At 31.7% G+C, this 26755-nt stretch overlaps 1 protein-coding gene across 2 annotated transcripts in view; it reads right to left on the reverse strand.

The window, feature by feature from the left end:
- The window catches only part of LOC128205120 (G-protein coupled receptor GRL101-like), a 46611-nt gene extending 22664 nt beyond the window's left edge, over window positions 1-23947 (reverse strand). For both annotated transcript variants that reach the window (XM_052906557.1, XM_052906556.1), the window contains exons 1-3: window positions 23343-23947; window positions 4019-4171; window positions 2652-2759 (exon numbers count right to left, since the gene is read on the reverse strand). In XM_052906557.1, the coding sequence (XP_052762517.1) occupies window positions 2652-2759; window positions 4019-4171; window positions 23343-23406 (325 nt within the window). In that variant the 5' untranslated portion in view covers window positions 23407-23947. The remainder of the gene's footprint in view (window positions 1-2651; window positions 2760-4018; window positions 4172-23342) is intronic.
- Window positions 23948-26755: the final 2808 nt, after the last annotated feature.

Here is a 26755-nt window from a genome sequence, read left to right on the forward strand (position 1 = left end):
TGTCATGACATATCCACGCCATTTTCAAGTACATATCCCATTTTTATTTCATTTCCTTAACCGTTGAATGGCAGAGTCAATTCTAGCGCTCATCTTGAAAACATTTCATTGCCTTTACAATGACAGTTGTATAGGTTTTGTAAGTATGGAAAGGGTAGGAATAAAACAAGGCTGTTGACTTTAACTCTTACAACCCCAAAGACGAGATTAAAGTATACTTACTGACATCCGATTATTTTCGGATTGATTTTGAAAGTGAAGAATTTGACAAGATGTGGAATCAGAAAAGATATAAAGTTCTTAAAGAGAAACGTTCTTAAGAATCCGAGTGAAGTCACGTCTGAAACACGGATCAGGATACTGTTTCGGCAATAACTTAGAAATAGAACCTGTCCGCCCAATATTGAAATTCGAATTCGGGAATCTAAATCGAAAATATATCAAAGTGCATCGACAAATGTTTGCGTATGGCTTGTTTGTTATAAAGCTGTCACAAATACATTGACTTTAAACTTTTTACAAGGTTTAACGCTGATTTCAGTCAATTGTGTTTAAACAAATTTTGTTCGTAAAAGCCGAATAAATCGAAGAGTTTCCACCTCTTAAATATTACCTGACGTCAGTTACCAACATTATTCCTGCAATGTTTCTATACAAACGGTAAGCATGATAAAAGAAAAGCCACTTGTTTCTGGTCCGGATTGAAAAATTAGAGATATTGGTTGGGTGTTTTGTAAAGCTGAAACCTAGACTAGCCTCTTTCCGGTTTACGCATTTGCCCTTGTGTCAGATTGTTTTGTTTTGTTTTCGGACCGGAATCATATTATATAGTCAATTAATCTGAAATGTCAATAAGCTTTGTTTTCTGACAACAGTGAAATCATGAGTTTATTCCAGATTCTGTTCTTGAAGAGAAGCGTTCAGGCAATGATAATGACACTATTGTTTCAGCGATTTGTTTGCAGGCGATTTCCTGGCATTCTTTGGTGACAGAATATATTTAATTAAAACTTCATTGACAGCTCATTGACAGTGTAAGATTAATTAACATCAAAAGTCTCAATCATTATACATTTGCACTGATCGCCGTGGTTTATTGACTTTTTTAGTCGATAATTAAGCCTTTGAGTTATCCAATCAAAATTTGAGCTACAAAATGTCATTAGTAAATTTTATTTCCCAATTATGTTTTCCCCTACTCATTTGTATGTACATGTGAACTGTGAAGAAATACGGAGCGTTATTACATATCACATAGCTATGTTACGCTTCAAGTTTCATTGATTTTATCCCCAAGCCCTCATTAGATAACAGGCTGGATAAGAGAACCATCAGTCCTCTTTAGGGTGCCAACAGCTTAATGGGTGATATTCGTTATTCCCGAGGACATAGCTTCGAAGCTAATTACCTGTCGAAAACCTATTTCCGGATAGCATGTTTTATGTCGGCCAAGTGTCATTGATATGGGTTACCATACGATAGTTTTTCTACAATTTATTGACATTATTGTTTATTTCATTTGTTCGGAAAATATTCGTTTCTACAGTAAATGTGTTACAATATAGCAGGAATATAGGACGATTTATATCTTGTTGAACGCTTGTAAAACGACGATAGTAATAACACAAAAGTAGTTTCGACAAGAATTCTTACATAGCTGAGCATATATATGTCATAAGCCAGTTACAGATTAAACATAGTCAAAGGTGTATTAGTTTTTGCGTTGTCGAATAGCATTTGTAACGTTGATTTACCAATAATAAACAAGTATACTAAGCAAAATTTGAATAACTGTGAGTCATGCCAAAGGGCAAAGTTAGCTAACAGCCGACACTGACGACAACAACGGTATAAGGAGTTTTTGGAATAAACCGACTGTTTACTTCGAAAAGGAGATGAGCTAAAAAGCTTTTATGGAAAGTATCAAAATGGTACCATATGATCATAACTAGGACTGACAACTATCTCGTCCTTAAAAGGGCGCCTGTCAAAATATATCACTGTCAATATAAACAGATAGGTCTTAACTAACATGGTCAGCTTCAAACTTAAGCGGTACGGATTCAGGGATTAGTTACTTGTCACAAACGAGTCGAAGAATATTTAAATTCAATCGGAAAATATCAGATACTAAAAATACACCGTAAATTAATGTGAGTAATAGAACACAAATGTCAACATCTTACTTTAAATAAGTCAAAATCTTCATTATATTATATTTTCTTTTTACACAATGCCCTAGTTCGTTCTACTGACTGTCATTCTGCATTCAATTAACGCTTTAATGATACCATTATGTAGTTTATTGCTACACTCGCATTGGATCTTATGTTCAAATGACGTTGCAAATCGCCTTTTCCTCGACCAAAGATTTAAACTCAGAACGCACATATGGTTCCTTGGTTATTTCAAACCCCATTGTAATTCATTAATTACTTTCTATGCCAAATCGCGTAGTCGTCCAGGGAGGATGCAGGGGATTCAGATTATATTGCGTATAAACCTTAACGTTGAAAACTAGTAATGTTAAAGTTAATGCGCGCACACATCTAAGTGCAAGGTCGTAGGTGGACGGTTTTTCTGCTTAAAGGCAAGAAATGTAAACTGGAAACAATTCATTATCAACAGGTGCAATTTAGTATTTTTCTTACCACAGTCCATTTCATCCTCGCCGTTTTGACAATCTGGATTGCGGTCACAACGCTTGATAACGTCAATACACGACGTCATATTACACTGGAACTCGTTTGGAAGGCATCCTGTAAATTGACAACATTCAAGGTTCATATATTCGTAAATAAATATTAAATATACATGTTTACCAATAATTGTACTGATTATAAAATATATAATCTGTAAATAAGACAATGAAGCACTTAAATAGACAATTGTTTCAAGATCTTTTTTAGTTATGTGTCTCCATGTTATGTTAAAAATACTAATTGACAAACGCGCGTCATAAGAACAGTAAAACACTTAGAGTATAAGATGAACATGATTCACCAGAAAAAAAACACGTACAATTTATGAAAGGTTCACAGAACTTTGATCTTTAGGCTTTTCGAAAAGACTATAAATTTACTCCTCGCGAAATTATGATACGCAAATGATTCTATTCTACGTGGCGACAATCTGACATAAACATCTGCTAAAAATGTCGAAGCGTTTATGTTCCCTGCTTAACAGCTTATTGTTGATATAGCCAATTTCAGAACTATAATAAAAAGGACATACATTTTTGAAATAAGGGATAAAAGACGCCATGCCCAGTACAAACAGTTCAGAGAAAAGAACCATGCTCAGTTCAAAAAAGTGAAGCAAATATTGCTATTTCAGTAATATAAGCTGTGACGCAATAAGAGCATGTATGTCCTACAGACACTATCATTCGTTATGACCAGTGCGGGCATGCATTTAAGTTGATGATTTAATTAAAGTTCTATTGTTGTTTTTCATCAATGCATTATTATGTTTAACTCAATTTACTGCAATGATCAAAACATTAGAAATTAGCCCTTAAAAACACTTTATAAATGGAGTCTTCAATTTATAAGTACATGGCCCCAATTTCCCCAGTTTCAAATGCGCAAAAATATCGTTAATACGTTTTTATCTGTTACAGTACATAAATCATAATATTTTGTTTGTTTTTATGAAATGATTAAACCATTATAATGCTTTAAATATAAATTGTTCGCATCTTTCAAGTGTGACCTATATTGGGGGCTATTTATTGGGCTGGCCTCTGAACATTAATTTGCAATTGGTATGATTGAATATACGATAAAGCCTCAAATGCTAATATCCATTTATTGTTAAAAGTATTGCAGTGGAGTTGCAGCCTATTGACAATTCAAGGGGTGAAAGCGAAAAGGTTCTATCTTCTACTATATTTAATGTCACTGAAAACCATTTCGTATTCGCCCCTCGAACTGTTTTTCACGGAACGTCCTGAACTACTACACGATACAGGTATACATTGATGAAAAACAGGACCACTAAATTTGAAATAACTCACCACACGCAAGGACGCTTTCATCTGCACCATTGGCACATTCGCTGACACCATTACATTTCAGATGACTTTCTATACACTCCAGTGGATCTTCGGAGCATTGGAACATTGTGAGATCTGAGCATTTGACGGCACCGGTAGTATCAGCAGATATACCTTAAATAGAGATACAACGATAAATAATAATACGGCAATAAAGCTATTGATATTTAGGTAGTCATTCATTAAATGAATCTCTCAAAGATAAATGTGTTGGCTCTGTGCTGTTCCGATGCTATACCAGGAAGCAGTTTTAACTTATTTTGTGTTATTGAACGGTAACCTAAAACCATATAGATTGTTAAAGAGTCGACACTTGAAAATTTAAAAATATGCACAAAAGTAAATACAAATTTTATAAGGAACGCTAAATTGACAATTAATTGCGTACTGAATGCTGTACTGAATCATATTCGAAGTATGAATTCACAGTTTTATATTTGGCGCTGTAGCTCTCAAAAGCATTCCAGTGACATCATAGCATTCGGCCATAAAATGGCACGTTTCATCATTTCAACATTACTTGTTAGTTGTAAGCATAAGTGAGCTTTAGGACTGAATATTTACACCTCAACTTACATTCCTTAAATGAACTGCCTTTCGGCAATTGCGTTCATCAATCGATGAACGCAACATCTTTGGATATGTTCGGATCGTAATTTATTGCATAACAATATACATGAAAGCTATTGATCTTGTTATTGGTTGTATTGTGTCTGCATGTCCCGTAAAATATAGATCAACATTTTTAAAAGTGTTAGTTTATTATATTTTATATATATTGGTACCAGAAGTGTTTCAATTTTACGTTTTAAAGTGATTTCAAGAAGTTGATCTTTTCCCGCGTTATTGGTACGTCATTTCAAAAACAATGTTTCCGGTTATAGTCGGGTCGTTCTATTTACAGAATGGGTAAGAACGGATTACAGAAAGGTTTTCTTAAATGAAATGAAGTATTTTTTAAACAATTCTTGAATGAAATAATGATCTATTGGTGTAAATATAAGGAATGAATTGAGGGGTTGATGTCATTATCGGGGATATGAACGCAATCGGGTTGGTCAAAGTACGCGTGGCGTTCATACCCCGATAATGACATCAACCCCGCAATTCATTCCTTAGATATCTTAAGATCTGAATAAATTGTTCTCAAACTGTTTGACTGTTTGAAACACAGCTATTACTCAGATTCGCTATCATTATTTTGTGCTAACCGCGTTATAAAAGTCAGTGAAAAAAAACTTTGGGTTCAACTAGTTTTTGTGTACCTGACATATAAATTATATTCTTAATTTGGTTGTATTATTGCGTGAGTGTTAGTTTTTATTTTGTGTTTTGTTCACAGGCTGGCATTAGAGAATAGTTGAAAGTGCATGTTCTATGTAATTTTACATAACACATGAACCCGTGTTTCTGTTTGAACTATGGTATAACCTTTTAAACAGAATCAGATGGCATGTGCAATAAACTGAGTGATTCATATAGCACATCTGTGTTTATCCACTCAAACGAGTGTATATGTGTGATTATAACCGTTCGTTTCACATTTGTTTAAATAATTTGTATTGCATGTTCATGCTTGTCTCGACTGTGCTTAAAGTAGTTTATATGTTAGAAACGTTATGTTAAGGAAGCAATTCAACAAATAAGTTAATAAATAAATAAGTTCTATGATAGCCCATTTACAATAAAATGGTAATACTTTGTAAAAAGTAATTGCTTTCTGGTTGTTTTGAAGTAAATACTATCTTAAAATTAAATTATACTTGATGTTGTAATTGCTTTTAAAAATACTCTTCCTATTATATAAACCTACTATTCCAATATGTAAAGGCTGAAAAGGCTTTATATGTTATATTTAAGGGGGTTTTCTGCGCATGAACCTCTTTCGAATAATATAAAAATGATATGGAATAGACACATATCCAAATTTATCACGATTGTTTATCAGAAACGTTATAAATATGGTAATTGTAAAAGCGGACAGACAGTAAGCCCCTTGCAAATGAACTTTTTATTTCTTCATTTTCCGAATACGAATCTTATCTATTCTGATGAAGTTTCGATTATATATATCTTATATAAGTGTACAATAGCCTGACACAGATTCATAATACCAGACAGACGACGGAAAGTAACACAAACAATTGTGAATGAATCTGAATTATATTGATAATGGAACAAAAACACTACAACTGACAAATTTGGGAATTGATATTGCATTGGTTTGAACGACTCGTTCCGAAAGACTGACACCTATTATTTGTGGTAACACCTTCTGAAACCACGTATTATAACATTTGTTTGTTTTCAATTTGGCTAAATCGTAGACAATGCCTCAAAACTAATTAATTCGGCCGATATTTTTGTTGTTGAATGAATTATAATAGTTATTATGATATCTCAAATGTAAAAAAAAACATTGATTGTGTCACTTATCAGCCGAGTAAGCGGTAGACTCTCTTAGCCAAACGCTATCAACGATTCTGAATGACAAGTACATGGAAAGACAGGTTCAAATCGTGCTAAACCTTATTTTACAAACAGAGGGCTTAACATGTATATCACTTCATCTTTATCTTTACATCTTGCACGACCTTTTACGCTTGACAGATGGATTGTCTCAAACATACATTTGTTTACATTTGTTTAACTTATGATTGGATAATTTAGTTACACTCCAGTTAAGTACTATTCTGTACAAACTCCTAAACAAAAGATATAAATTGAAAATGTTTGTGGATTAGTAAAGTAGTCTAAAGTCTTCTTCGATGAATTGTTGTACCACCTCTCGTCTAACGCCTACATTTTATTCCCCACATATCTTGATTAAAATAGTTTTTTCTCATTTAGCTTTCTTAGCATTCTTAGAAAAATATTTTTATTTCCATTTGTCACACTGATGAAACGTCAATTCTAGAAAGACGTCGTAAATTGGATGTTTTGTGTTCACGATTTATTAATGAAGCTGCATAATAGATCTTCTAGACAAACGGTCGTGCATAAATACATAATATAAATTATTATTTGTACTTAAGAAAATGATGTGTTAGATCTGATAAATACTTGTGCTTAATATACGTTGTTATATAAGTTCAGTGAAATGTTTCTACAGAAAGTATGACAGTGGACACCGTTTGATATGTATTACACGTCTGATAAAGTTTATAAATGCAGAAACTTATATACAAATGTTAAAACTTTTAACTTAAAAGAGAATGAAATGAATCGAGTGGGTGGGGAAAAAGAGCCTTGCATTTATAGGTATACTCACATTAAGTTAAATTGCGTCAAACTATTAGTGCCTCATTGCTTTTTACTTTTCAAACAGCATTGCTGGTGACATATCTTGCCTTAAAATCCATTCTAATAATCTTACAATATGCACGTTGGTTTTATTTGAATCCGAACATGAATCATTTTCAATTTTCTTTTTGGAAATGGCAATGTAATTATGTAACCTCCTTTTATAACATCGTAAGACCAACACTCGCATTACATAATGAAATATACAATTTTACATATAAACAAAAGTAAATTTTACAATAACATTATATTATAGTATTGTTACATTTTGTCGGTGGTAGATTCACAAACATATTTTAGTAACTAAAATGCATGTTTTTAGGTTTCAAATGAGATTGAGGATTAAATTATTCATTGATTACAACATACGGTCAATACAATTGATATGCTTTAATCTTCAAATCTATCAATTATCAAAAGATATAAACAAAAAAGACTATTTCACTGTCAATTTATGTTAACAACATTAAAATATCATGGGTCAATTAAATAGCCTACAGCTATACAAATAAGAGATATGGAAATGTTTTTGGCATACCGCAAATGTTTAAAGATGCATGTGATGCAAGAGTTCCTGAAGCTCGTGAATACTCCCAAATGTTGATGAATGAAATTGACAAAAAAATAAGACAAATGGCAACATTATACAACCTTTTATGGATTAAAACAGAAAGTGTTGCATAGCCTGAGGACAATTCAGCATTTTTTAAAGGTACGTCCCGCTGGTGATAATAAGGGCAAGTTATACGATATACCAAATACCAATGCACTGGCGGGTTTGAAGAGGTTTTCTGGGAAATATTTATGACATGAGTTAACCACTAAATATTTAGTTTTAAAAATCAGTATCACTGGCGGACTTAAATAAGTGTTCTGGAAAATCTTTATGACATGAGTTAACTACTAAATATTTTGTTTTAAAAATCAGTATCTAAACCATTTTACAACCACGAGATATCGATGTAATGTAAAAGTAAACTATATGTAGCGGTTCCAGAGACGAAGCCTTTTCAAGTATGCAACACAAGCATGTGTCAAACTGGCGACGCGCGACGAGGGATAAAAGATTTCTTAAATTTCCCAACTCTGTTTTAAAGCAACATATCAGAAACAATTATTTAAATGTCGAAGAGATGTATTTAGCTCAGTAAGACGTTCGTGTTTCCATGCTAGAAGAGACATAAAATAATCTTCCAAAACTAGGACGCACTTAACTCAACATTAAACAAAGTGATGTCGAAGTGAAGCTAATCAGTACTTATAATGATTAGCAAACAAAAATCAAATAGGAACATAATTCGTAACAACTTCACGGTTGCGTGACACACCAATATTACCATTCCTGTCCTATAAGGCAAGAAGTACTCTCCGAAATATATAATATAGTTAACAAAAGCTTTCGTGACATGTTCCCGTTTTCTGTTTTTTTTTCTTTTACAAGGAAAGCAGAATGTAACCAATAATTCTGAAGCAAAAAAACTTTTTTAGTCGCAAACGACCAACGAGGAATTTCCTCTTCTGACAAAAACCACAAGGCCTACACGTTTCGAAGCTCTTATGTAGTGTTACGATGGCTACCAAAAATATACACCTAGTGGCGAATTAACATTTTGAATTTGAACGTTGATAGCATACAACTCAAACAAATGTCAATAAATGCTCGGTAAATGCCCAAAATCTTATCGACGTCGTATGTGTATGCAATATCTTTAAAGATAATGTAAATTTTACTTTTGAAACAGCAGCCTCTTTTTGTTTTCTTGGCGAACAGCGACCTCATATTCGCTGTCTGGTTTTGTATGTGTGTTTACCCCTCTTAGTTTTTTCCCTATTTTTATTGAACGGTCATCAGCGATCGCCGACTTTCGTCGAATAATATTTATTGGTGTTAAAGATTCGTTTGTATTTAAAAAAAGTTTCGACGACTGATCGTTCATTTGTTGTCTTTCTATTGCAAATCAGATGTTGATTCGAAACCACTAAAGGAGAAAGCAAGTTCAATCCTAGGATTTTCTCCCAATAGACATCAGGCTAGTCAGTATAAGTTTCTTTAAATATTTTTCAGACTTTTAAACTCCTTCTGTATGGTCGCATTTTCGACGAATACACTTTGAGGCGTATTTAAATCTCTCTTAAAAAGAACTTAATACAATGGTAAGTAGCGTTAGTAGAGCAGGTGCTCATGTTTTTTACATAATGTAAATGGGAAATTTTATTGATTTAACTGACTAAATGACAAGTACAACTTTGAAGGGTTTGTTCAAGGCTTTGGACTAATTTTCATAATCCAAATCCGCAAAACTGTTAACTGTTTTTAGGGATAACACAGCATAATGAAAATAAATGAAAGGTTTGAACTTTAAGTTCTTTATCGTACGACTTGGCAAACACAACATTTGCTATCATTTAATCCGATCGCCCTACAATAATCATGTTTCCCCTAATAAACAAATTGCAAAGACATGTTCATTAATAACTGGCTTTGAATTTGATGTTCGTTTCTGGGTTGAAAAGTTCATGACCCTTCTCGTCTCTTATTAGACGTGTAATGGCGTTGCACTGTAGACTCTATATCTAAATTGAGTAATAGTGTTGTACAGATATATCTAGATGGGGTAATTCTGGTGTACGGATTTATCTACATTGAGTAATGGTGGTTTACAGATAAATTGTAATAGAGTAATGGAGCTGTTAAGATATATCTTACATGTATTGTCTGGAAAATATGAAACAGTAATTATTATCGTTGATTATGTTAAACGATTTTGCTATTACATTAGATCATAACCAATTTTGGATCGTCATAATTCACATACGTATAAGTTAGAATAAGAACAGTTTTTGCTACCCAAATAGGAATGGCAATTATCACGTTGATTTTCTAAACGCAAAAACGTGTATCTAAATTATTGTAAATATTAATTTTGCATTTAAAACTTAACGAACAAACCAACATATAGTGCAGGTGCTTGTCCTTGTTTAATATCATTATGACTATTCTTACCAAATAACACAACTCTAGTAAATAAAATAAAAAAAATATAATAACAATATCAATAATAATAACAACATTGATAAAAAGATAAAAATAATATATATATATATATTAAATTAAATGAATAAATAATTGAAGATACAACATAAGTTGTTTTACCTCGATATGTTGAGTATTGTAACATTATTTTAACGTTAAACAAATAAAAAAAACTTATATACCCTACAATTATCGCTACATGTACTATGATATTCTTTAAATTATTAAACATTAGATTGTGTCTGTTGTCGCTGTTATATTTACAACCACTTCAGACCTATGGCAGTTAATCAAACTAGGCTTTTCAAAACTATGCAAATAACAGGCAACTGGACAAGAAATTGTGATATCGGATTCCGTGTTGTCATGCAATGGGACAAAATGACCATACACAAAGGAATATATCACCGTGATTACAAATACCTATTATAATAACTACCCTGAAGCAAAACGATTTTCTGACCCTTCATGCGGATAAAGTATCTACGGCTATGCAACATGGAATGTTCGCATGAGCATATTGTAGACGCTCTGTGTACTAGAGGAACTGATTGTTATTCATGTCATAAAATCACGTAAATATTTCGCTAAGTTAACATTGTTTTGAAACTTAAGCAGACTAAACCCATAAACATATGTATATAAAATGTTCGAAAAGTTTATTGTCAGCGCGTTAATTCTACAGTGTCTTGAATAACCCAATGTGACTAAATGTATTTTATGTCACTTGGTTGTTATGTGTCGTGCCAGACAAATGTACAGATATACGCGTAACGGAGTGTTCAAGTACTCAATATAATTATACATCTGTAGTACGACCAAAGTGTATCAATGTCCAAGCAGACACAATAAGCACGACGGACCACATTGTTAGGTTTAACATGAGAACATTCGCAGACATGTATCATATACACGATTACGTTATAATCGCAGTTTAATGTCAGCGATAGTAAAAACAACACATGTGGTTGTTTATAAACCAGCTTTGCTTAATGGTACAAGCTATCAATGACTAAGGTTCTACGAGAAAGGTGATATTGATGTTGTCTAATTATCATATGTAACATAAGTGTGTAACCAAACGAGTTTTCTCAGTAACATATTTCGAGGTATCAGGGAATTGTGCTATATTACCTTGTAGGTTTTATTTGAGTGTCAGTATGTGCGTTTAAGCTTCTTCAGTTCTGCATTGATAATGCCATAAACAAAAGTTTCTCACAGATTTAAAATTATACACAGGAAACAGAATGTTTCTTAAACAATGCTGAATAAAACTTCTTATTGTGATGATGTATGGACATTGATAAAACTGTCAAATGAGCTTCACTGTTGGGAAATTAATATTACTTAAGCTTGAACATCTCGTTTAGGAAGTTCGAAAATCATTGGTGTACTAAAGTACATTCTAACAATACTAATTATAGTGTTTGTTTTTGTGTTTTCCTTCTTTTAATTTTAACATGAAACTGTGTTTTGTTTCTGATTTAGAACATAAATGTCTGTGTTAAATTGCATGGTAAAACACTTTTATTGACTGTTGATAGCTATTGTTCTGAAATAAACAGCAGACTTGTCTTAGAGCGGAAACGTCAGTGTCATAGAGACAGAACATAAGGCGTTATACAGTCTTGAATACTTAATTGCGTGAAACCTATCAAGATAAATGCAATTGCCCAAATATACAGTATTCGCGTTTTCTCTCCACACATTCGCTGTAGGGAATTAAATAACACAATTACACGTCTTACGAAATTGTAATAAACAAAATATTTTGGTAATTATTAAGACAGATTTTGAAAAGAAAACCGAACAATGCGCTTCAGACAAACACTCTCTGAATAATGAAAATCTTTCAAATTATGAAAAAAGACACATCTACAGCCTCTCTAAATCAAACGCTCGACGAGGCAACCTGTCGGTGTTCAAAATTAAAATTGGGCTCTGTTTTTATACAAATGATAATTACTATAACTTTCACCTTATTCATAAAGTTCATGATGTACTTTAAAATATAGTGCTACCCTCGATGTGTTCTTTCACTAGAAATCCCTTATCAAGAAACATTTTACACACAAGCTACGTTAACGCATTCCGAATTTTGTATCCATAGGTTTGAAAAGTGTGTGCTTACTTGACTTCTATCTTTGCAAACATGATCTTAAATAATACGCCAGCCCTACAATAACGATGTTATCTTTAATCAAAACACGTGTGTGTGTGTGTGTGTGTGTGTGTGTGTGTGTGTCTGTGTGTGTGTTTGTGTGCGTGCGTGCGTGCGTGCGTACGTGCGTGTGTGTGTGTTTCAAATGATACATACTATTTTACAACGATTTTGAATGACTGTACTTAAAATGATTTATTTGTCGGCAGTTTCCTTATACGTAAAAGGTATTGGATCATACGTATATTCTAGCTCTTTCCCTGTAGACTGAACGTTTCATTTCGATATATTCTTTAAATTGGTAAGAATCGGTCCGAAACAAACACACGTATCTTATCGACAACACGTTTTCAAGACAAGCCCGTGCTTCTTGCTATTATCTTTTCAACGAATGAGTTAAGACTGCACAACGCAATGAATAAGAATTCACATACCGTATAAATAGTTGTATTTACAAAGTGAACCAGTTTGATAGCTTGTCAAACGCATCGGTTGTCTCATGTTTCAATTTGTGAAAGGATAACGTGAAATTAATTGATTAATTGTCAATGAATTGAAAATTATCCACCTTTCAGTTATACTAGAATTCAAACTTTTTATCCACTTCAATGGTGGTGTATTTCGCTTACACCTTACCAGGTTATTCAGCAGTCAGACGAAGATTAGTTAAGCCAGATATATGGGTTGTTTTGCACGGAGGCTGGGTTAGTAAAAATGTAATTAATTACGAGAACTAAGCTTAATAAGACTTAACACTTAAATAGACTTCTGTTACTATGATTAATGCAAATAACGAAGAACTGACCGTTACTAAATGTTTTTACATATGAAAATCATGACTTAGGAATCTGATCTTAGAAAACTATTCATTATATATACACGTGCTATTATGTCATAGCCTAATAATTTTCTTTGAAAGAAATCTGATAAATAGCTGTCCTAAGAAACAGACGTTATAGCAGGAATGCTATAATTGTAGCATATCATGCGTAAATACAGCCAAATCTAGACATACTAAATCTCATTGTCTTATATTTGCAGACACTGTGTGCATTTAAGAAACAAGACACCTAAATCATTTGATTATCTCGAGTATTCTTGACATATTTTACATGCCACTGCTTATAGACATTACATGCGCATACTGGAAGTTTTAACCACCTAGTAGTTGAAAAATATGGAAATATTCATGTAATATGACATGATCTTGGAATGCGTATACGTCCACACTATTACTTCAAAGGGAAGTTAATATTACTTATAAACCGGGAGGTAATACATTGGATCTGGTTATTATTTCAAAACACATCAAATAAGCAATCATTGTTTTGATTTAAACGGTTGTCCTTTACTATAATACTGTGTGTTGATTATATTGCATATAAAATAAGTTAATACTCACAATACGATATAACCCATGTACCAACAAATATATATATATATAGTAGCCGGTTTAAACACATACTAGTTCATTGTAGGATCAGATATGAAGCAAAATGATTTCCATTTGATCTAAAGTATTTTGACGTTTTATCTTATTAGACGCACGGTTCCATTAGTAAAGTGGAAATATCAAATCTAAGATAAAAAAATGTACTCCTTTTAACCTCTAGCAATATGTTTCATCTAGACACTGATTATTGGGCAGTTTTATTAGTAATGGGTAAAGCGACACTTGTCAAACAAACTACAGATAACGAATGTTAACGAAGCTTTTCCACTATATCAAGCATCTTTGTTTAACAAACAACATCTTTGTATAAAGTATTTCTTGATAAAAGAACTTTCAATTTGAAATGACTTGTTAATTTGTTAATGGATTGCCTTGTGCGATGTATTGTATTGATATATTTTTTAATAAAATTACTTTTACGACATCGGGACTTTGTTATGAAAATGTTGTTTTTGCTTTTCTATTGTATCTTTATTTCTTTATATAAATTCTTTAAATTTACCTCTTTCGTATTTCGGTCACAGTCGATTATCAAAGCGTTTATCGTCAATACTTGCGACGTTCAAGTATGGTGTTGTCGACTTATAACATTTCGAATTGACGGGATATTATAAGTCACTGGGTAAATATGTGACCCGATATGTGTTAGAATGGAAAGAATATGAGGTGAGAGAGAAGCTCGAACCCGAATATGGTTTCCTTCGTCCCGAATATCCAAAATCAAGTCTAATACTAACCCCGTAACGTAAATGCCACTCCAATAACTTGTTTAAATTGCTAAATAATTCATTTATTTGTCGGAATCAGAAAACACGCCATTTTAGTTCGATAAAAGGATCAGTGACCCAATATGTTTAACTGTTCAACTAGCAGTTTAGATATATAAACCAGAAAGTTAATCTTAAGTATTTGTTGTAGAGCCAATGAACAGGTTATCGTTTGACGCAAGTCCAAATCATGATAGAGTAAGGCGTTCACAAAATTTCTTGATTTCGACCTCATCATTTTTACTGCCCATATTTAATGAGCTCCAAAGCTAAATTGCTAACCATTCATTTTCTGTTCATATACATTTTTAAGAGTTCATTGGTATATCATGGGATCATGTTTGATTAAAATATCACCTTTAAAAGTATGCAGTTATTTATGATTTGATATTTCCAAAACAAGTATATTACGTACAACATCAAATTAATTAAATGGTGCATGAATGAAAAGGTTACCGTTTGAATAACTTAAGTTCAAATCAACACTCTAAAACATGACTATGTAGATTAAAAACATTGCTTCGTAAAATAACCTCAATGTCATTGTCTGATCATAACATAACAACATAATATTTATTCAGCATTAAATGACATATCATCTATAGCCAAAATGCAAAACATATGAAATAAATCATATGAAACAAATCTTCGTGAAGAGCAAAGACATAGTCAATAGAGAAGTATACTATACATCATATCCATTTTCAACATAATTAGGTTCTCGATCGTAACAAAAATGCATGATATAAATATTTACTAACACAGGGCATAGTTTATGACCAATGATGTTACCCTGAGAAGTTTTCAATACAAATTTATAAACAGAATTATACCTACTAACAAATACTTATACAAGTGTGGAATCTCAAATTCAAGTTTATGTGACTTTTGCGGGGAATACATCGAAACACAGGAACATTTATTCTGGGAATGTAGAATTACACAAAATCTGTGGTCTCAATTAAAAAGAATAATTGATCACAACCCAAACTCGATCAATTTAAACTTAAAAACCATAAGCTTTGGTATCTTTGAACAATTACAACATAAGACAATAATTAACTTTTTAATACTGCTAATGAAGTTTTTTATATTTAGCATGAAAAACAGAAACACTATACCAACCTTTACATCCTTTCTGAACTATGTAAAACTTAGAGAAAAAATAGAGCGCGAAACAGCTCTAGTCAACAACAAAATGAACTTCCATGAAAACAAATGGCATCTTTTGAATAACTACATAAATGCATAAATACCTCCTATCTATTCTATTTATCTATTCTATCTATTCTATCTATTCTGTCTATTCCAACTATTCTATTCTATTCTTTCTATCCTTTCTACCTATCCTACCATCCTTCATTGTTATCTTCTTACTTTTTATTTTCACCACTTAAATATTGAAAGATTAAAAGATTGCTTCCTGCATTGGCAGTGACCTATATTGACCTTTTTGTACAATATGTTTTTGCATGTGATATCACTCACACACCAATACTTAAAAAACAAATATTATGTAATACAAATAACAAGTACGCTATATATAAATGTCTCATTGATATGTATATATATATATGTTTGCAACGTGTTGTGTTGTATAATATTTGTCAATATTGAATAATAAAAAAATAAAAAAATAAAAAAAAAAAAAAAAAACACAGGGCATAGTTTTTCCGCTGTCTGAGGACAAAAGGGTAATAACTTTTTTGTTTTGTTGGCCAATGGCAAAAGTATGGTTTAAATAATTGTTTTCGTAGATTGTGATATTTTGGACATACTAAAAGAAACTGATATTCATTTTCGATGGTATTCATATTACAAAAGGTACATATTCTATCTGTTCTTGGGATGTTATGATGTCTTCCCGTTTCGATTAATAGGTCATGTGAGGAAACTCGAAATTTTGTAAGGGCAATTCTATATTTATTTATGTGTATACTATCTAGATATTTTTCTTGCTTGAGTTCATTTTTATTCCAGCGATATGTTTCTAGTCTGTTTGAATCATTAATATCTGTATTCCACGACTGTTTATAATATCAATCATTCTTTGTCGTATTATTTCGATTTAAATCGGTTGTATATCTTGATTTAACCATATTTCTGACATTCCAATTTCATCTAATTTTTTCTTTATTTGATATGCCCAATTCATTCCACTGTATGTATTATTGTTGTCAACGTCATTTTTTTAACATTATATATGTATTTTTGATTAATGATGTATTATTAGATTTTAAAATTCGTATCCAAAACTTGAACAAGGTTATACCAAAGTATTTAAATGATTCAACAATTTCTAGATTAGTATTATTCATGATAAAGATAAAGTTAGATTTTCTTTCCTTTTCGAATATCATAATTTTAGTTTTTAACGTATTAACTTTAAGATCCCATATTCCACAGTAGACTTGTAAATCATCAAGCATTGATTGTAGGGCCTGAGGAGTTTGAGCAAAAATAACAGCGTCATCGGCAAATAAAAGCAGATATAATTTGACATCGTTTATGGTGTAAATTCCTTCTATATTATGATTAATATTTGATAAAATATCGTTAACGAAAAATAAAAACATCAAACTTGAACTCGGGTCTCCCTGTTTCACGCCGATATTTGATATAAAGAATGGAGATAGGTTTGTTTTATATCGTACACATGCCTTGACGGCACTATACATCGCCGTGATGGCCTTTACCAAATGGGTGCTTATATTTTCAGTTATTAACTTATGGAATAGATGTGATCTTGTGATTTTATCAAAACACTTCTCATAGTCAACAAAACAACAATACAGTTTCATCTTTGAGGAAAGTGTTTTTGCTATAATTGAATGTAAAATATACACACAATCAATCGTAGACTTTCCTTTTTGAAATCCAAATTGATTTTCGATAATTTGGCTCGTCTACATTCCCCCCCTTAAAAACAGGTAATATTATACCATCCCCAAAGGATCTGGGGTATTGTCCTGTAGAAAAGATGCGATTGAATAGTTTCGATAGAAATGGTGATATATCTGTAAATATAGTTTTATAAATTTCCGCGACCATTCCATCCAAACCGCTACTTTTATTATTGTTTTGTGAAAAAAACAGCTACTTCTGCTAATGTTATTTCTTTGTCAAGATACTCATCGCTAATGTTTGTTCTTAATTCTTGGTTTTCATTATAGTATGAAGTACTATATAATGTTTTGAAATGGTCATATAGGTCTGACGCATTTAAATTCTCAGATTTGGGTTGACTTTTTTATATTGGCTTTTAATTTTATTCCAAAATTCCTTGGGTTTTGATTTACTCAGGTTTGCCAAAATTTGTTTTTCTTTTATATTTAATTTAGTCTTATGTTTTCTTTTCAACATATTGTAGCAATACTTTGCTTCAATGTATTCATGTCGTAAGTTGGCACATGTTTTATTACGGACTAATTTATTTCTAGCCTTTTTAAAATGAGCTCTAGCATTAAAACATTCTGCATTAAACCACGGCTTTTTGTTTGGGTGTAATTTTCTTGTAGTTATATTATTCTGTTTTTTGGCAGACATACACGATGACGAATCTTGAATTATCTGTATGAACGAATTCGTTATACCGTCAATATTTATATTAAGGTTTAATTGTTCTACGAAATAAGTTAAATAATCCAGTTTTATTTAATTTAAATCACTAATATTCCCCGGAGATAAACATTACATGTCTTCACTCTTCACGTTTCACTAGAATCAACCGCCTTAAGCGTCTAAATTCTAGCCGTTTGCAAGAACAAGGCGATACAATAAGGTAGTAAGCTAACAAGGTTACGTTGATGTGACTTTTGTGACTGTAGAGGTTATGAGTATTGTTGATGTTTATGTTTTCATTTTTAGTGTTTTATCAATCAAACTAGCACCACGACGCCGCCAAAACATTCACTTCACATTCTCTTATTTAAACACGAAATGTGTGTCTTCTTCAAAATTCACGTAGAAAGCGAAATTTCCTAAGAAAGTTTCAAACAAACGCCTTATTAATGGTAGTATCATTATGAAGGTTATCGTTGATGGAGGGTAACTTGCAAATCATGCCAATTAATAATTTAATAATTTAATGAGTGCCACAGGGAATGCTGTCAAGATTGGTGGCGCTTGTTTAGAGAGGAGGTGTTGTGTGATTTAAGTGAACCATAAACCGCACCGACGGTTTGATTAGGGGCAAACATTGGGGATTGTGTTCAATTATAATTTCGTTTTCTTTATTACTGGGTGATTTAATACAAAATTTGTTTGCAAAGGTATTTTTTTTAAAAATGATTTGTTACTGAACCTGTTTCAAAATGTTAAATATTGCACATTAATGTCAATAAAGGGTTGTCGTTTGATCAACGCACTATTTATTATCGGTTTATTGTCAGTATCCTTTTTCCCTGTAAACACATTTTATCTTGAGCTTTACATTTTATCTTGAGCTTTGATAAGGGTTGATTGTGTATGTTTTATAATGAGGAATAACGAAGAGCTATATACCGTGGGTCTGTTTCGATTAAAATCTTAGTTCTAAATAGAAATTTTAGTCTCAAGTTTTTATTATTTGGCAAAAGCCTAGTGCGAAATGAATGTTAGCCAGTCTTATAGATAAACCCAAAATAAAATCTTATATTTCCATGTACTAAAAAGCGCATTCTGGTATTAAAGATGGTGTTTAATATTTAAACGGAATGAAAAAGCTACAGCCCAAAATAGATTTTACTATAATTCATTGTTTTTGAGCAATTACGCATGGATGTTTTGCTCTTAAAATAAATGTTCTATCAACACATTATAAAGGAATAAATGCTATTAACAAGGGTTGAATCATCCAAGCTTTTTAATCAGACCATACTTGTATGTAGTAAAATGACTTTATAAGGTGATTTTATTAAATCCGTTTTGTGAAATTGGGGACATGTGCATAAATAGCAAATATTAAACAGTTTATTTATCAGTCTGAACTTTATCATTCGTAATGAGAAGTAACGTCACCAAAAGTTATTCACTTTTATTCATATGTTCAGAAATCGTGAGCTGTGTCCCTGGTGCGTAACATATTTACTAATTTGTAGCAGGCTGGGTGATATAATCAGTCATAACAGCCCAACTAAATCTTAAGGTAACCCAGTTAATTATATATACAATGTTCATTATTAAAGTAAGGCATTTTGATCCGTTCTTTGCCAACTATGTGGTAATAAAGATAAATATACTGATAAGCCTTAGAAATTGATACAGGCCGGACCGACATTGTGCTATCTAGTTTCTGTACAATGTTTTTGCACGTCTAGATTTATAATGGTTTAATGGTTAATTTGGATAACAATGCTTTTGGGATTAAAACCTTAGAATCATGGTTTGGGATATATTGCCAAAGGGTGTGTTAACAATGGTTTAAAAAAGTATGTGTTTTTGCTTATAATAATAATAATAATAATAATAATAATAATAATAATAATAATAATAATAATAATAAAAATAATAATAATAATAATAATATTATTATTATTATTATTATTATTATTATTAATAATAAAAAAAGAAAAGTTTCAATAATATGTTTGATTTATATTTTTTTTATTGATTTCCATTTAAATATGACTTTTCATGCAATAACATGTAAAACACTTCTTACAAATACCATAATTCGTATTTCACATTTTACGCATACAAGTTATTAGTTTTTTGAGGCTGAAGATCGTCGTGATAGCTGCTTAAAACTAGGGGTACTATTTTATAGTGGTTTACATTACTAGATTTAAAAACTAATGTATCTTATCAGATTGCGTGACATTAATAACGGGCCTCTTCAGTGAATACTGTCCATGACCTAAGACCATATGATTGACTTAAGTTACATTTTGAATACCACCCTATATGTTTAAAGACACTAAAATAGCATGTATGGCAAGTATTTTGTACCAATAATTTTTACTGTGCTTGAAAGGAAAACAAAGGAATCGGCCTCCATTGTAATATTTAACACACCTTTACACGTGTAACTTTTGGTACTTAAAGTTTGAAACGCTTTTAATGAATACAAAGATGAAGCTTACATTTGTGACTCATTTTAAGCGTTTGGCAACTGAGCGCATTCTTTAGGTTTGTGGCTGATTACATTCAGTCCGTTCTTTATACTTTTTTTTTGCTCGAAAAAATATTAACGCAGACGCTTTATATTGAAAATATTGTTTAAGCCTTCTTTAAGTGACTCCCTTCTGCTCAACCTCCAAACAATACGGGTAACTGCACATGGTTATAATTGTTATTTCCCTCAGGTGTTTGTTATCAGCTATCTTGATCTCAGATCAATGAAAAATGATCTGAAGAAGCATAACCAGTGCAGTCCCTTTTCTTTGAACACTCGTAATGGCAATTAGCATGTAGACAATACACACGAAATTGGGCATCCAGCTGTGACACAAGGCCAACGATCCAGCTATGCAAAGCTGGGGATTAAAACGCCAGACATTCCTTAAACTAGGCCTTTATGACACCCGTGTTTATTCGAGTGCTAGATATATCTTACACCTGTTACGACTTCCCTATTAACGCACTTGTTTATTGCTAGTGAAGTCTTGGATAATCAGAAAATGAGCATAGTTGCTTGTCTGATAAAATGAAAGATAATTAAACTGTAGAACGAATGGAGGTTAAATATTTTCTTTCTGAGTACATGATAAATACTTTAACTCACTTGATGGTAACTACCATATACACACACAACCTTTCTTTAAATTCATTATTTTTTTATTATAATTAATTAGATATTTCTAGAAATAACGTTACTAGTTGAATAACACAAAGCTGTTTAAATTGAAATTTACACTGAAGTGTATGTATACGAAACAGCCAGCATTTTCGTCAGACGTACATCAAAACAACATGCAAACCAATGATTGTCTTCAGATTAAGATAAGGATTTGTCCTTTAAGATGCTTGTAAAATTTCGCTGAAATTTGCGGTTTTCATTAATGACTTGTTTTGGAAGGAAAAAAATAGCTAGAGTTTTATTAGAGAGTCAAATAATGATTATTGAGAATGTTTCATAATTGTATTTTAATTCCCATTTCTACTGTAACGGTAATAGTCTGTCTAATATATTAAGCATGAATAAGAATTTATTTTTGACAAATGTAGTATGAAACAAAGAAGTTTGAATCCTAGAAGATTGAAACGTGTTGAAAAAATAAAATCAATAAATGTTCTGTTTGGAATACCGGTAAACCAGAACATCCTTGTTGATATGTGCTTTGCGAACAATCCAACACATCAATTTACAAACAAAAACCACGTGAATTTAAAACCATTTAGAAAAAAAAACAGGAACAGAAAGATGGAGTCTGCTTTTTGATAATTATACTGTATCTGTTTGCAGAAGAATATAAAGATTGAAAAAAATAAAAGCGTACTTATCCATATATTGAAAACATATTGTGTGTGAAATATTGAATAACATTTTAGCATTGGAGGAAATATTTACGTTATAAACCGATTTATTGGAGAGCAAAACAATTCAAATAACAATTATATATAGTTTAAAATCTATTCTTAAAGTACTTTACGACTACTGTTTGAATAATACAATCTTTGCTCAACTATTTTACGTACCAACTTGTTGTTCAATAATTCAAAACAGATGAGAACTTGCTTTTTTGTTACTGCGAATTCGATAATTGTTATTTCAGTTGTGTTTCAAAAGCAGATAACAAGCTTCGATTGAAATGTTTATTGGTCGTTAGGATTATATACTGATCTTTATTGAATTTAAAAATAGATCAGTTAAAGTTAAATGAGTATGTATTGCTTTTGAATAAAGTAAACGTACGTTTATACGCAACAGATTTGACAATATTAGACATGTGAACAAGTTTTTGAGTCCTAATTAATTGTTAAACGGAATCAGTTGATAAAATAACAAATATTTAGTTTAAAGTTTGAGAAAGGAGTTATATGCAGCCGAAGTTGTTTCGTGAAATACATGATGATGAGTATACTTCCCATGTATGTGGGGTGAACGAAACCGCAGCCTGCCTGTAAATTGGATTATTTTCATTCGCTACGCAAACATGTGTATGATACTTCTTCTTGCAAATCGTAAATTGAAATTTAAGTTCAATTTTGACGGCGAAACTGTTGTTTGTAGATATTCCACCAAATTGCACATGCAAAGCTGTTTATTGAAAACACCTTCATGTCACGCAGTAATATGTAGTGAACGTCAAAAAAATACTTCGTTTTGAGATTTTCATTTCAATGCGTATTGTATTATTGGTGATTAACGTTGTTTTTATTCTGCTCTTCTAAATCGTTTTTTTTATTTTTTTATTTTAATATCATTCTCTATGAAAATATTATTATGAAATGGTGCGTAGATGCACGTGAGTAGACCAAATTTCCCCGGTAAAAAGTTGAATAGCGATGTATCATTTACATTATTTTGTACCTTTGAAGTCACAAATAAAAAAAGACCACACTTTTAACATGACTAAGAGATACATATTTAAAGTGTTTAATATAATATAATGAAAGAATCATTACACAATAAGACGAAAACCTACCTTTGCAGCAATATGCCAGAAGCCCAACATGCAGCAGAAATTCGATTAGGTCGGCTGCTTTCATAATTTAACCATTGAATATATTATCTGTTAATATCTCTGAATTTTGGCATGTGGTCCGTTCGTATTCCAGTTAACTTTCACATTTATATCATATCATACTCCATGTATACACTGATTATTGAGAATAACGTTCAGCGTTCCATTAAATAGGATCAAACGTAGATGAACTAGTGCGCCTACTCTCTATATTTAAAAAGCAAATACAGCGAGTTACTTTTTTAACAGTTATATATCAGAAACTTATTTGATAAGCTGGGACAGTCAGTCAAGCCAATTCAACACATTCATCACTTTACCCATGTTCGACATAATTCAAATACACACGGTCCTTCGCTTTGAAGACGTATCACACAACACGTTTACTATATGTAGCGTCCCTGGGCGATCACTGATCATACTGAAAATAAATATAAAAATACGATAATCTAAGTTGATAAATATGTTTCATTAAACATATAGAAATGTTTCACTTATAACAAACATAACGAACAAAAATCATCCAAAACATCCCATTCTTTCTAAAATATCTGCGTGTGAATGAAAATGCGTTTCGCACGAGCAACAAGTATCGAATGAAAACCAGAGCAGTGTGCTGGGAAAAACAGGCGGTATCTTTTGGTATTGGTTTCCGTAGACTTCATTCATTCGTTGGAGTTGATTTCTGTCTGCTATAAGAGAGAGAATCCAATACTGTTTGTTTTAATATTTGAAATTGTTTCTTGTTGAGAGTATTTAAACCTCAAGACGTCATGATTTATCATACACGTTTAAAGAATGTGTAACATTTTGTTGCATAAGATTTTTTTATTTCATTTTTTTTTAATTTATTCAATTAAAACTACATCGACAAACCCAAAAGAGGAATTGTAACAAATATAAAACCTGTTTAACGACACTGAACTGGTATAAGAATACGAATGTTTATTTTATTTGTGTGTGAAAACAGTAGTGTTCGGAGATCATACACTTGTAAAGCAAACAGTAAACTAAAACGTACCGATTGTGTGTTTATGTTTGCTGTGCAATTGTTTGAAAGTTTAAAACAGAATTCCTCAATATTTCAAAGAACTAAATGCAGTTGTGAGTGAAACTGTGCAATTAAACATGCTTTGGTGTTTCGTTTAATTTGTGACGACATAACGACATTAAGGCTCAGTGCAATGGTATACACAACAAAGATATAATATAACAAACATGGGTGACAAAAAATGACCAAAGGAAATAAAATATCAAATCTATAATCGTTAAACAAAGTCAATGTGATTGCTATTGATTCCGCAAATGATCAGCATGCACAAAGCCAAAACAGTATTTAACTATCCTTGATTACTGACGCGTTACCTTGTTTAGCAATAAAATGCACGTGTCAATTGAGCACCTATAACATTAACCAATTATCTATGTATGTTGATGACACAGTATGTAACAAATATAAACCTTGTTTTGTGGCATAGAAGAAGAACGTTTATTCATCGGAAAAGTATATACAGATGATGTGTTTGAAATAGGTCAATATGACCCCTGATCAATCATTTCAACAAAATACTATGCAAATAACACAAAGACGAACAGACACATACATGTACATTGCATTTACAAAATGGTTATTTGACTAGTGGCACATTATGGTTTAATTGCCTAACAAATGTTTAATAACTAAGTTACTAGTGACAATATCACAAAAATAAATAATAGTGGATGTTGACCTTATGCTTCGTTTGATTACTTTTTCTTTTGGTCACATAATATTGTTTACTTTCTGGTATTTAAACAAAACATATGGACACGGTCTAAACGACACTGAACTGGTCCAGTCCAAAATACCTACATTTGATTTGAGTTAAAAATACATAATAATAATATGTGTATCCATGATAATGAAAAATATATCACAATTTAATTACAAGTGAATGGTATATGATATTGTTGAAGCGTTGTGAATATTGTCATGTGATTAATATTTTGCATGACATTAAAACATTCATTTAGATCACGTAAATGTAAAAAGTAGTAAATATAAATACGGCAAATGGAACACAAAACATATGATATTGTATAAGTCTTATGGTATATACAATAGTATGAAAACACACATAGGAAGTGCAATTCTATAAATTTAACCTGTTCATGTACTCTTCCCGTATTTTGCTACATTCATATACAAATTTTGCAAAACTAAGATTCAGCTGACATAATTCTTGTGAATTAATGTACAATTTCTATATGATTTAGCCAATGAGGGGGAAACCGATTTCGTCTTAAAGGTCCTAAATTTCTAAAAACCATAATCTTAGATTTTCAAGGTTCTCTTTTATACCAAGACTATCACAAAAAAAGCTCAATATTGTTTATCAGACCGTATTGTTTATTGTTTACCGCTACATCAACCACTCCCGATAAATCGTCAGCGTACATCAAAACAAACAATATGTCCATTTTCTTGTGATGTATATATTCCATTATCTGCCTTGAAAATAGCCATCTATACCTTACTTTAGAAATTGTTTGTCGATACATCGTCTGATTACTGACTTAGATGCATATTACAAATCCTCCCCTTATCATTTTAAAATTTCTCTTCTGGAAATATTTTGCCATTCTCCGACCAATACTGATTTCACTGGTAATGAATCATCATCGAATATCTTAACACGGATAATACATTGCTTATCTTTATAGATTCTACATCCCGGAGTTTAAAGTAATGACCACTTAATTGCATTAAAAACATGGTATTAATTAGCAACACTTAAAAACAAGTTTTCATAATATGTACCTATGTTCATCAAACGGAAATCACTGTAGTTTACATGACGTGTTAGTTTACGAAATAAAAATAAAATAAGATTAGTTTTACAATGAGATTTAGAAAACAACAACAACAACAACAACAGTATTTCCTTTGTGAACTGAAATTCCTATTACCCATGTAAAATATATATTACATTGCAAAGCATCAATACCTTTAAGTTATCTTCAATAATGTTAAAAGCCAATAAACTATTTTAATCTAGAAACATTAAAATGAACAGATGGTAAAAATATTTGGCACAATGCAAAGTTTCTGATTTTTCAAACGGTTCATTTGCTGTTCAGACAAGTGCAGAGATTACTCGGATTGTTGTACATCCATTTTGCGTAGGAAAATATTTCAAATCGCAATCTATCTCCATGCGTGTTTTTGCCATTATGAACAACCGATTAACTTCAAACTGTTTCCGTTATACAGATGCTCGCAACGAGTTTACATTTCAAACAAACAAGTAATCCGATTGAAAGGTGAACGCGTAAAACAATAACATATGTAGCAACAGAATCAAATTGAAAGAAAAATGATTTCGATTATTATG

The sequence above is a fragment of the Mya arenaria genome, chromosome 10, assembly GCF_026914265.1.
Source record: "Mya arenaria isolate MELC-2E11 chromosome 10, ASM2691426v1".
Lineage (NCBI taxonomy): Eukaryota > Metazoa > Mollusca > Bivalvia > Myida > Myidae > Mya > Mya arenaria.